Source organism: Camelina sativa, chromosome 2 (assembly GCF_030686135.1).
Source record: "Camelina sativa cultivar CO46 ecotype springtype chromosome 2, ASM3068613v1".
NCBI lineage: Eukaryota > Viridiplantae > Streptophyta > Magnoliopsida > Brassicales > Brassicaceae > Camelina > Camelina sativa.
In genome coordinates this window covers 30,833,627-30,846,796 of record NC_141881.1, presented here as the reverse complement: position 1 = coordinate 30,846,796, position 13,170 = coordinate 30,833,627, and the positions used below count along the sequence as shown (strand labels likewise).

The 13,170-nt window shown below is 34.6% G+C and overlaps 1 protein-coding gene, 1 long non-coding RNA gene and 2 other non-coding genes across 6 annotated transcripts; 2 read left to right on the top strand and 2 right to left on the bottom strand.

Moving 5' to 3' along the window:
* Positions 1 to 1,342: 1,342 nt before the first annotated feature.
* Positions 1,343 to 6,424, top strand: LOC104743881 (uncharacterized). 2 transcript variants are annotated; one of them, XM_010464918.2, is made up of 14 exons: positions 1,343 to 1,875; positions 2,344 to 2,432; positions 2,700 to 2,858; positions 3,073 to 3,286; positions 3,591 to 3,677; positions 3,751 to 3,890; positions 4,033 to 4,113; positions 4,212 to 4,276; positions 4,446 to 4,621; positions 4,744 to 4,874; positions 4,954 to 5,035; positions 5,140 to 5,353; positions 5,447 to 5,547; positions 5,626 to 6,424. In XM_010464918.2, exons 1-14 carry the CDS (start codon positions 1,708 to 1,710, stop codon positions 6,124 to 6,126), a joined length of 2,208 nt encoding a protein of 735 aa, XP_010463220.2. In that variant the 5' UTR covers positions 1,343 to 1,707; the 3' UTR covers positions 6,127 to 6,424. The 2 variants fall into 2 exon arrangements, with proteins under 2 accessions (XP_010463220.2, XP_087331187.1); XM_087475061.1 differs by having other exon boundaries at positions 1,407 to 1,875; positions 2,705 to 2,858.
* A 221-nt stretch (positions 6,425 to 6,645) lies between these two features.
* LOC104743872 (protein SALT UP-REGULATED GENE A) lies at positions 6,646 to 7,546 on the bottom strand. The gene has a single exon (XR_015572377.1). It is a non-coding gene; the product is annotated as a protein SALT UP-REGULATED GENE A (transcript).
* A 1,916-nt stretch (positions 7,547 to 9,462) lies between these two features.
* TRNAM-CAU (transfer RNA methionine (anticodon CAU)) lies at positions 9,463 to 9,547 on the bottom strand. Its single transcript is given in 2 exon segments — positions 9,463 to 9,498; positions 9,510 to 9,547. It is a non-coding gene; the product is annotated as a tRNA-Met (tRNA).
* Positions 9,548 to 11,286: 1,739 nt separating this feature from the next.
* On the top strand, positions 11,287 to 12,008 carry LOC147949369 (uncharacterized). 2 transcript variants are annotated; one of them, XR_015574640.1, is made up of 3 exons: positions 11,287 to 11,451; positions 11,562 to 11,629; positions 11,819 to 12,008. It is a non-coding gene; the product is annotated as an uncharacterized LOC147949369 (long non-coding RNA). The 2 variants fall into 2 exon arrangements; XR_015574638.1 differs by having other exon boundaries at positions 11,320 to 11,451; positions 11,724 to 12,008.
* Positions 12,009 to 13,170: the final 1,162 nt, after the last annotated feature.

Below are 13,170 nucleotides of genomic sequence, written 5' to 3'. Positions count from 1 at the left end.
TCATAAATAAATTTTGATATTATTGAGTTTGGTATATATAATTTCGTGTAACTATAAATATCTAATGACTTTCAGTTTTGACTTTTGAAAAAAAAAAAGTTGAAAGTCCGGATTTAGTTTTAATGTTAGGTACTTTCATCAGTTCAGTAAGATTTTAGTTCCACACGTGTTTGGTAGTTTTGTGCATTTTAGCTATGGATGATGGATCCCACTACTAGTACTTAAATCAATTACTATGGCATCTTGAAAAATAAAAGTGATAGTACTGTTAAAGTACCAAGAAACAAAGGGAAATGGGAAGTGGGGTTTACGGTATAGGATTCTCTGGTTGCTGGATATGAGTCATGGATTGGACGGTGTTAACCGGTAGACAAAACCTAAACGTGTCATGATGATCTTGTCGGTAGGCTCTATTCTATCATCAATTTGCCGTTGGATATGGCAAAAGGAAATATGGACGGATAGAGTACGAACGGTCGATGTTGAAATGTCTTTTACTTTTTATAAACCAGGAATACAGTGCAGAGATTTGGTTGACTATCTTAATCAGAGGGATTAAAAGAGTAATAGGAATCTGACAATCTTTGATGCTTTAGTTGATGAACGAATAAATGAAGTACTAATTTTAAATAGGTAAGTGGGAACGCGTATATAAAAGTGAATCTTGTCAATTTACGAATGAATTAGACATTTGTTGGATACAAGTCACAATATCGGACATGAATCAAGTAGATTTGCGCTGACCTGGCAACAGCAACACGTTTGGAAAAACGTGAATCACGTTACATTTATTTCTTCACGCGGATATTTAAAGTGTTTATACCAAAACCAAACTAACAAACGATATTGTATTTTCTATTAATCAAAAACCATAACATAAAAACTACAGTATCTTGGATGTTGGATATAGGTGTAACCAGGCCAATATTGATAACATCAAAGTATCTTGGATGTTAGGTTTTAGTCAGGCCCAGTTTCTAACTATCAATATCACAGGTTAGGAGGGCTTAGTAAGTGCAGCCCAATTCCTAGAGGCATAAACTTTGTTGAAATTATCTTCTACTGAATTAATAATGAAGTTAGTTTTTTTTTTAAAGATACCACTAATTAATAATTAAATTATAAAAAGCAAGAAAAAAACATATTTTTTTCATTAAAAAAACTGCGAAAATGCGCAGCATGATCACAAAAAAGAATATAAAAATTGTATGTTCCTTCAGAAAACAACAAATGACATTATTTAATGACTTTAGAAAAATCAGATTATCATTAAATCCGGCGTATCTTTCATAACGGATAAAAAATGATACTATTAATTTAGATTTGTTGGTTGAAATTATTTAATCTTAAAAGAGTACAATTTTAAAAGATAAAATTATTTATTATTAATCGGACTAATTCTTCTCAACGAAGTTAAATATTTATTTACGTTTCCCTAAAAGCTGTTTACTTCTTCTTCTTCTTCGTCGATGAACCGAACCGAGATCGAACCAACAACCTGAAAGACGAAGAAAAAAAAAACGAAAACGGAACAACAACAACAAGAGAGAGAGAGACCTTCCTCTCAACGGCGCGTTTCTCTCACGCGCTAACAACATACACACAGACAGGTCGAGCGATCTCGCGGCCGGCCTTTGAAAAAGCTCCGGTTGTTTTTATCTTTTCCGTTGATAGTTGATTGAGTCTACTGCATCGAGAGAGGGAGAGATGTGGGTTTTCTATCTGATCTCGTTGCCTCTAACCCTTGGATTAGTTGTTTCCACGCTCCGATACTTCGCCGGACCGGAGATTCCTCGTTACGTTCTTATCACCGTTGGATACACCTGGTTCTGCTCCGTCTCCGTTATCATCCTCGCTCCTGCCGACATTTGGACGGTAGGTACACCCCAAGTTTCGTTTTCAATTTCGGACTAGTGCGCGATTCTGATCGAATTGGTCTTTACCAGGACTTATTTGCTTGATTTGCAATTGAATCGTGTGGTTTGCCTTAAAGTTTCATACGTAGGATTAAGATTTAGCTGAAGAATGTGGCTTCTGAATACGGCTTATAGTAATTTGAAACTGGTAGTTAAATGTTGTAAGAGTTTGAAAGACTCACTGAAGGTTTTTAAGGCTTGAAGTCTTAGCTGATCTGGGGGTTAACAAAACTCAATTTAGGGGTAGTAGTAAGCTTAGGTTTCTCATGGTGAGAGCTACTGAGGAATATTATTCGGAAAGCTTCATCGTTTAGTGCAAGATATATGAAACAATGGTAGCTAGATTTCGGTTTGCCATGTTTGATTTGGATTTGAACAAAACTTAGGCGAACAAGGCATTTCAAATTTGTCTTCTTCTGTTCTGCAGACACTATCTCTGCAACCTGATCATCCTGAGAATGGCGCCATTTCCTTCTTATGGAGTTGGTCATACTGGAGTACGTTTCTACTCACCTGGTATGAAACTGGTTGAATTTTTCAGTGCCTTTTTCTCTGACGCATGCCTTTTACAGTACAATTTTTCCTGATCAGATCCAATATTAGGTGGTAAAACCAGATTATTTTTGAAAAAAAAATACCTTAGTTAATCTGTCAGTATGTGTCCCATGTATGTCAAATCACTTTTATCTGTATGGTTGTTATCTTTTAGGTGTAAATTTTTTTTGGTTGCCCTAACAATCTATGTATTGTACATTTATATTAAACTATGTTACCTCTAAACAGGGCAGTGGTGCCCCTTATTCAGGGTTTTGAAGATGCTGGAGACTTTACAGTGTCAGAGAGATTGAAGACTAGCGTACATGTCAACTTAGTTTTCTATCTAGTTCTGGGATTCATTGGTCTTCTCGGTCTTATCCTTCTCATCATGATGCACAGGAACTGGTAAAATGTTCCTTCATGGTTGAATATACTTATATATCGGATTTGTATCTCTTGCTTTTGTCATTAGTGTTGCAACTCAATTGCTCATCGTCTAGCAATAGATGATATATGGCTCACTGGGTTTAGAATATCTGGTGCCCAATCTTTTTTTTCTAGTGTGAAAGTTACATTCGTTCCTGGATTATTTGACTGAGGCGTTCTTGTATGTTAACAGGACAGGAAGCATTTTGGGTTATGCTATGGCATGTTCAAATACTTTTGGGCTGGTGACTGGTGCATTTCTTCTTGGCTTTGGCTTGAGCGAAATACCTAAGACCCTTTGGAAGAATGCAGACTGGACCACCCGCCAAAAAGTTCTCTCTCACAAAATTGCCAAAATTGCTGTGAAACTTGATAATGCCCATCAAGAACTTTCAAATGCGATTGTAGTAAGTTTATCTGGGTTAAACAAGTTTTTTTCCTCATTTTCTTATTAAATATACCCTCTTAACTAAGAACTTCGTTTATATATCAGAGTTCATGAGATCCTCATTGGGGCAATTTAAGATATAAAGAAATATTCCATTTAGCAGACTTTGTATCTAAAGTAAACTAAGTAAATTTCTTCACGTAGTTAAGTACCCTGAGTTTTTAGCAATTCAAATAACTTTACACTGTGCTCCCTCCAGAAATTGTGACATGTGTTGTGTTCTTGTCAGACTGTTTATCACCCCCTAACTATTGCCTTGCTAGGTTGCTCAAGCGACTTCAACTCAAATGTCCAAGCGTGATCCTATGAGACCATACATGAATGTTATAGATGCTATGCTGGCTAAAATGGTAACTTCTACCTCCCAAAATCCTTATATTGTGACTAGAACTTCTCCAGTTTTATTGATGATATATTATACAGTTCAGGGAAGACCCATCATTTAAGCCACAAGGTGGTCAGTTGGGTGAAAATGATATGGACTATGACACAGATGAGAAATCGATGGCAACGTTAAGGCGACACCTTCGAAATGCCAAGGATGAATATTACAGATATAAAAGGTATGGAGAACTTTCTAGAGGGTAGAGGCCCTGTCTTAACTTCTTATAATACTTTGTTAGGAAACTTGTTCCATTAATAGACTAAGTTGCAGCTGTTTTATTTCGAAATCTCTAGTAATGTCTCACTATGGGCTGTTTGCAGTGAGTATCTAACTTACGTTACCGAGGCCCTTGTTCTTGAAGACACAATGAAGAATTATGAACGCCGTGATGCAACTGGATGGTCAGATTTTCGATCATTTCATCTCTCTTCCGTCAGTTATTTTAAACAAGTTTATGATACCTTTCACCTTACGCAGCTTTTTTTAAACCGTATTTCAGGAAATACATTTCGAGCTTCAGAGCTACTCGAACTGGAAATATGGGGAATTTTCTCGACACATTCGGTAAACTATTCAAATACATTTGTACTTATTTGCTCTGTAAACCTACTGAACGTGTTACTGAGGTGGAAAGTTCCCACTTTGAAAAGAACAGAATAGAAAGAATGAAATCAACCCTGAGTAGAGTTGTCGATTGCATGAGAATACTTATGTACATTATTACTATTGGCAGAATTTATGTGGAGGTGTATATTGAAGAAACAAATTCAGGTGGTGTTGGCAGTAGTTATGGGGATTATGTCTGCTGCAATTCTTTTAGCAGAGGCAACTCTCCTTCTTAGTAAACTGGACTTGTCCCTCTTCTCAATACTTATTAGCTCTGTCAAATCCGATGAACTGCTAGTGCAGGTATATTGTACTTTACATTTTGGTTCAATTCTCGCTTTGATGGAGCGCGTCATATCTTGTTACCTTATATATCAGCAAATTGTTTCAACTGACTTCTTGAATCCCGATCACTTTGCTTTCAGGCATTTGCTTTTGTACCTTTGGTGTATATGTGCGTCTGTACATACTATTCACTTTTTAAAATTGGGATGCTGATGATTTATTCCTTGACTCCTCGACAAACAAGTTCTGTGAATCTACTTATGATTTGCTCGTAAGTGAATATCGAACGATCCTTTTTTTTAGATAAAGAATTTCACATGCTTATAAATGGTTTTTATGTATCTCTTCAGGATGATTGCTCGATATGCGCCACCAATATCTTACAATTTTATTAATCTCATTCAACTTCATTCCGAGACTATATTTGAGAAGGTATTTTTTCTGTCTCTTCCTTTGCGCATTTCGTCGTCTTAGAAGTCTTTAAATTTTATGCCATAACTGAGCTTCTTTGCAATGTTTTTCATTTGTTTCTGCAGAAAATGGGTAGAATCGATGATGCTGTCCCGGTCTTTGGGCAACGGTTCAATGAAATATATCCGCTCATAATGGTTATCTACACATTGCTAGTTGCAAGCAATTTCTTTGATCGCATATTTAATTACTTTGGTAGCTGGAAAAGATTTAGATTTCAAACAGAGAGCGAGGATACAGACGGGTTTGATCCTTCGGGGGTAATGATTCTTAAAAAAGGTAAAAAAAACCATAGTGATTTTTTTCTGCATTGATATTTGACTAATAATAACTCGTGTTTGGATTCAATCCCCTTTCTTTTCCAATCCTTAGAACGAACATGGCTCGAAGAAGGGCAAAAAGTCGGCGAGCATGTTCTTCCATTAGCAAGGAACTTCAACGATGTTGACATTGAACCAGGAAGCAATTTCTCTGTAAGTAGTAAACCGATAACATATAAAAGCAGAGCTCATAGTGTTTTTTGTTCCAACGCCTGACTAAGTCTTTTGCAGGAAAATTCGTCTGTTGAAATGAAGATGTCGTCGAGCTATGACATAGACACAGTGAAAGGAAGTTCATCGAAAGATGATATGTCCCGTAAATACGGATCAGCCAGAGAAGCAATCACAAACAAATATGCAGCCATTAGAGAACAACAGAACAAACACTCGCCATCTTCTATCAAAAAGCCAGAGAACATGGCTTCAGCTAAAGTGTCCTTACTGGAAACAGACAGTTCAGGTCCAAGTAGTAATGGTGAAGGATCAGGAGAGCCATCGTCTCGTTTGGCTTCCACATGGCGAAACATGAAACAAGGAATCCAGAGTTTTAAAGAGAATGTAGCAACCAAGAAGTTTCTTCCACTAAGACAGGGACCAGAAACAACAACACTAACCAGCACAAGCAGAGTAGTGACTTCATCAGTGCCACAATCACTAGATGAGATATTCCAGAGACTGAAAAACCGGTCTGTAGAACACGGACACTATCTCGATGACGATGATGAGGTTTGACCATGAAGAAGATAGTGGTTGTGAAAATTTGAAAAGACTCTGCGTTTAAACCCAAGAAAAGGCCGAGTGAAAGAAAAGCAAAGCAAAGCAAGCACCAGATTTGGTCACCCATAGTATAGAAACAACATTACAAGAAACTGATGAAAAGCTAATTTGAATGTTACGAATCTCATAACGGAACATCCAAGAGTCGGAAAGGGCCATATTTTTTGTGTTGTAGTATGCTCACTGTTAGTTACATAGTATACTTATACATAAATTTATCGGTTTATATATAATGAACAAATTGCCTGAAAAATATTAGAACGTTTTGTTGATTTTAAACTCCATGGCTGCTGTGATGCCAAATTGTTAATATGACTTTATATACAACACGCAAGTTTAGGATAATGATCAAAATCACTGATTGGTTGTTCAAATCAAATCACAGGAAAGTTCATCGTACCTTTGTTGTATATATATATATATATCTTTGGTCAATTTCAAATTTGTAATACGAATGTATATTATTTCTACGTATTATCAGAAAATCACTTTCATTAAATTTTCCACCATTTCACTTTCTTTATCTGTAAACTGTACACATCAAAAATAAAATTTCAGAAAGAAAAAAAAAGACTAAAATTGGGGGGTCATTTAATAAACTCGTTGACGTGAAGAAACCAATCCACCGACGACGTCGGTGGCGGCGGAAGCAGCAACGCCTTTGCCTTTGAGATGAAGCAACTTAGTCCAAAACCCAGTCTTCTTAACCGTCGTAGATTTCAACTTCTCCTTGATCGTCTTCTTCTTCGTCGTCGAATCCCTAACAGTATTATTATTATAATCCCTGGGAACATGCGCCATAGATCTGCTTTTCTTCAACCCTCCTCCACCTAAAGCTTCGATTAGATTACCACTCAACGCTTCCCTCACAGCGAAAGACATAGACATCGAACCAGCTCTCCGATGATGATCTTTCACCGCCGGTGACGACGGAGAAGACGAAACGGTTGTTGAGGAAGTAGATCGATCATCGGATCGATGAACGATGTAGTACGACGTCGTGTTAGGTAACCGAGAGAGTTTATCTCGTAAACAAGTTGGGCAAACTCCTTTGCTTCCATGGTGGTTGTGTTTTCTGCATTCCATTTTCTTCTTCTTTTTTCTGGTTCGTTCGTTCGTCTCTTATATGATGATGATGTGTGTGTGTGGTTTAATGTTGTGGTTTGTTATATATATATATATAAACAGGCACACGCACGTGTGTACCTACGTGTGAAATATTGCCACGTGGATTTCAACGTCGGTATATATAAAGAGGTTTGGCTCTATGTTGACAGGGCTTTCTTAGAAGAAACATATCTGACGTGTTAACGACTGTTTTCTCTATTTCGTTTTACGTCGATAATATATGATTAATATAGAAAATGATTGTTTTTTTTTACTTTCTTTTTTTGTCAAACTTAAGATCATGATTATTATATTAATACAGAAAATAACTGGGAACAACAAAAAAAAAAAAATCTAAACAATAGATATTTTGCCATATAAAATCTTTAGTTAATTTCTTGTTTGTCAAAACTTAAGAAAATGATTATCATATTAATCATAAAATTAACTGGGAACAGAAAAAATGTAAACAATAGATATTTAGCCATATATAATCATAGTTTTTTTTCTTCTTCTTAATTGATGAAAAATCTATATATTGTTTATTTTACTATTAGTTTCAACTAAATTTATGACAAGATCCAACTAAATTTGGAATTTAGGGGGGTTATTGGATGTATGATTTTGATGGATTTGGAAATCCAAACAAAAATCATGTGTTATTCAATCATTGATTTTAAAATACTTATCAAAATCATGTATTATTGGTTCTGTCATTTACAAATACTTTTTAAAATCCCTTGTTATTCATTTAATGATTTGTTTTTGGATTTCAAATTTCACATTATGTTTTATATGGATTTGAATGGATTTGATAGTGTAAAATAGAATGATTGAAATCCAAGGATAAAACATGTTATTTCAAAATCCATCTGTTTTGATTTCTAAAATTTACAATTCCATATGAATTTAGAAATCACCTTTCCAATAACAGCCCCTAATCTAATATCTTTAAAGTATTTGGATTTTCTTGCTTTTTAAATTTATTTTGATTGTTGACAAAAAAAAAATTATTTTGGTTTCTTATCTAATAAAACAAAAATAATAATCATTTTAAATTAGACACGTATTTCTTATTTTTTCATTTAAAATATTTTGAATTAAATTTATTTGTTTCGTTTTTTAAGGAAAACATATTCCCAAATTAAAATTTATAAAAATCTAACGGGAACGTCCGTAGATTTTGGTACAGTTAGTCAGCGAATATTATAGATTGGGTGATGTAAGTGAGAGAGCAAGCAAGTCACACAGCCTGTGACACTAATAAAAACTCAATTCCCGTTCACACTTTCATACAAATTTCACAATGAAGACGCGAAATTTAATAGGGTCAACAAAAGAAACGCAAAAAAAAAAAAAAAAATGTTATGGGACGGTTTTGATTTAAAAACAAACACTCAACATGTTATGGGACCAACTTGTTAGGTATCCATCTGACGGTGACCGTTGGCCGGTGTACTCGGACACGGACTCGCTTGTAAGTTGTAACCGCGTTCGTACCCAAAAAAACAAACCCACTCGTGCGCATTAAAACTTCAATTTATTACTACTAAAAACTGTTACGTGACTTTTTTGGTTTCTGTAAGTTTTTTTTTTCTTTTATTTCTTGAAGAATGGGTGCGCCGTATGCTTCAATTTCGTGCGCACGTGAGTTGTGTAGTCAAAAAGGACGACCATAGTTTATGGGAAATTGCAAAACTATTGAGGAGGAGAAAATCTAGAAGTTTGTACGGTTCATGATCGTGGGAATGAGTGAGTGATTTTTATTATCTTTGGATCGGATTACAAAGTAGATCCTCTTGCTTGTTGTATTAACTAACTAATCCGGAATAACACTTTTCATTCGTTGAACCTTCCTTTTACTACACATATACTTACTTTATTTAAAACATGTACTATGAACCTCGTGGGTTTTGACGAAGCCAACAAAATCAATACTATAAAAAACTCCAGTAAAAGCAACTTCACTTCTCACGTTTCTACGTTTATGTAATAAGAACAAATAAATACTACAGTATGAGATTGTGTTGACATAAGATCCTACTCATGATATCGTATTGTGTGATGGTGATGGGCATGGAATTTTAGTGAGGAGTTCTTAAGCGACCAAGTAAGGCCTTTTGGGTAACTGAGGGAGGCCCAAAAGCCCAAGTAGAGATAAACAATGAAGCTAAAAAAAATTATTGGGGTGAGAGAGGCTCGAACTCTCGACCTCAGGATCACTCAGTAGCTATGAGACCTACGCGCTAGCCAACTGCGCCACCACCCCATGTTGTTGTCTATCGAAGTAACCATTTATTTATTGTTTCACTAAAACAGTAACAACGGACCCATTTAAGGTACCAAAAAAAGTACATAAGATTTTTGGCACACGAAACAAAAGGTACCAAATGGGTGTGTTAGTGTATACCACTAGAATATAAGCGAGAAACTCTATGAATCTAATGCATTAATTTCGCCTTTTATGGTTAGTTATCCAACTCGTCAGAAATGGACCAACTTGTTAAATTAAAATCAGATCAGACTGTCACAGATGGAGAAAGCGAGCGATAAACGACCACTCGAAAAAAGGAAAATTGATTAGGGTAGATATGTGGTTTACTAGTAGTTTTTTTTCTTTTGTAAGCAATAACATTATGGGATATGAATTATCCAGCTCCATTCATACAAAGAATATGAGCCGAGCCGGTGGATCAATGGCCAAATTGGATAAGCCGAGCGCGTGAGTCAGAGTCAGAGTCTTCGTATAGTTTATAAACTCCGAGGCATATGGGATTAGTGCCGCTTACGTGAGAAGAGAAGTGGTCAACTTTGGCTGACGGTTGAATCTTGGGTCCCTCTTGGTGGTGTGACATGACAAAAGCCTAGCTTGTTTCTTTCTGGATCTCTACAAACGTCTCGTTATGGGATTTTGATTTTTATTTTTTTTTTTCTTTTAATGTTTTATAAGTTGCTAATCTCATAATCTGTAAACAAAGAACAAGATGTTCTTCAACACTTAACTTTTACAACTTCAAAAGAATGTCAAAGATAATTTTAATTCGTCTTTCAAACTTTTGATTTTGGTTCTTGATAGTTATGATCGTCTTTCAAAATTTATTTTGAAACACAACATAATTAATCGGATGATAAAATTGACTCTAATTACCAATTTCACAGATATGAAGAATCTGATCATGATCTTTATATAAAAGAAAAAAAAACTAAATATAATAGTATATTTCTTATTATTCCAGGCTTTCAGCTCTCTGATTAATGTATAATATATATCCGATACTAAAATATTTAAAATTAAAAATGTGGAAACAGCATATATCCTAGGGGTGTAAGTGCACATGCATGGTTGGGAACTTGGGCAGCATCAAGTTGGCATTACACAAAATTCTCGACCAAAAATTAGAATCTCTCTTATTATTTTAATTTTATTTCAGAGATATAATATTACGAACCCTGTACCAAAACCATAACTTTTCTGTTTTCTTGTTGTATTAGTTAGTAAGACTTTTATTTCTTATTTACAAAATTAAAGACGAGTTCTATCATATACACTAGTAGAAATTTCTCGTATAGACATGAAAGAGTCACGATACTACGTGGCATTTTTCTAATTAAATACAAAAAAGTCACAAAATGCCACGAAATTAAAAATAATGTATTATGTAACATTTTCGTGATTTAATCGTGGCTTAATTAGCCACGAAATAGTCTCGTTTGTTATGTGACTTTTTCTGCTACATTATGGTTATAATATATACGTGACTATTTGTATAAACTGTGTCTTTTGTAACTTACTAATCTAAAATCGGATTACCAATTATAAAACATGTTTTTTCTTTCCAAAATGCTTTAATAAATCTATTTTACTATGGGGAAAAAAAATTGTTTTACTAAAACAAAAAGTAACCAAATATTTTGGTTTTTGCGGGATAGCTGAATTGTTTGGCACCAAAATATTTGGGTTTTCTGGATTAGCTGAAAATTTAACATCAAAATTATTTTGTTTTAGTTAATTTATTAAAAGAAAAAACAGTTAATAAACCAAGAAAACCCTTAAGTCCTTCGACTTTAACACTTTAGAAAAATAAAGCCGTCACTCATATCTCTTCCTCTTCAAGAATTGTCTTCCCTTCGTCTGATCTTCGTCACTCACACACCTCCGACTTGAATCCGCCGGTACGTCTTCTTCATCTCCTTCTTCTCCTTCTCTAGTGTTCATCTCCTTCAATGTATTTGCTTTTTCTATTTCAACAATTCCAGACCCTTTAAATCATCAACATTTTTAGGTTTGTATATGTTTGTGAAATTTGACATCGAATTCTTGATCTTCAGCTTGGAATCAACCAGCTCAAAGGTAAATCTCTCTGTTCCTCTCATTTTTTCATCTTTATTTCAGATCTAACTATTTCGTTTCAGATCCAACCTTTAGATCTAACCATTTTTCTCAGATCCCATCGCTGTCAGCACTATTCGATATTTAAAGGTTAAATCTCTCAATTTTTACTCAACAAAAAAGACAATTGGATTTTGTAATATTTATTAGGATTCAAAGAAAGAAATGCATATAGAAAAGAAGCTATCCAGCGACAGAAGGAGAGTGCCGGAGATGGCGGAGAAAGAGAGCGGCAAAGAGCAAAACCCTTCTCCGTTGAAGTATTTTTATTTTCTATTTCAATTTGTTTTGTATAATTAAAATTATTTTCGCTTTTTAGTAAATAAATCATTTTGATTAATCTGCAATGGGTAATTTTTTTTTATTAAAACTAAATGAGATTTTTATTAAAACTAAATGAGAAAGTCACGAACATTTACCTGACAAATCCGTGGCTAACATAGTTACGAAGCACGCGTGCCAAAAACGTGGTTATAATGTCAAAAGACACGAATTTTTTTAGATCACGATCGTATAAACACGATTTTTTTCCGTGTCTTTCCGTGACTGTGTGGTCATATAGCCACGAAAATATAGCCTTAGTTACGGAATTGTCCATGGCTGTACGCTCTATTTTTACTAGTGATATTTGCTTCAAATTGTCATGAAAAATGATTATCACTCAGAAAGACTATAATATAGATTTACTGGACTAGTATAACTTGGAACTCCCATAAATGAAACAAACAGTAGAGTAAAACTGACTTTCAATAATTACATTTGATATTTTATCATTTCTATGATATTTGTTTGATTGACACAAAACAGAAGCATCGCATTGAGTTAGAAATATTCATTATCTTATAAGTGAGCCGAGCAATAAAGTACGTTTACCTAGGCTAAGACAATGGCGTATCAAAGTTTTTTTTTTTTGTTGTGGTGAAATCGTATCAAATTTAAAAGCTATAATTAAAGGGATAATTGTATTAATAAACACAATTTGCAGATGATTTTCCAATAAACAACCGGTTAGAGTGGTGATTTTTCCTTACAACTTTTGTCTTTTGGCCGCATCCATAGATATGCCTACGAGTACGCGTCCAATTCAATATAAAAGGAACAATATGATAAAATAAAAGTAGATATATGTGTACAATTTGTAATTAACTAATACAATAGTCAATAGTTATGCATGCATGCATGCATGCATTCTCCATCTTCAATCAAACAAAACAGACAAATCAGAAGATGTATAGAGCAAATATAAGCTAAGAACAACAAAAGTGGGAAAGAAAGAAAAGAAATAAAAGGAGCAAAGATGCCCTAAAACTACAACATTATCGCTGTTTAGACAGAGTGGAGCATGTCACCCCAAGTGTAAACTAATGATCAATTATTCCCTCGGCTTATAACCTTAATTTATTAATTATCAGACAGCCGAGCCAATCATAGTTACGATTCATAATTAGTTATGTTTTTTATGATTGTAGTGCGTATATTTTGTTGCTAAAAAGATGAAGGAT

Coding starts and splice junctions, on each gene's coding strand:
- LOC104743881 (XM_010464918.2), top strand. CDS start 1,708: ATGTGGGTTTTCTATCTGATCTCGTTGCCTCTAACCCTTGGATTAGTT. Junction 2,433..2,699: donor AGTACGTTTCTACTCACCTG/GTATGAAACTGG, acceptor ACCTCTAAACAG/GGCAGTGGTGCCCCTTATTC. Junction 3,891..4,032: donor GAATATTACAGATATAAAAG/GTATGGAGAACT, acceptor GGCTGTTTGCAG/TGAGTATCTAACTTACGTTA.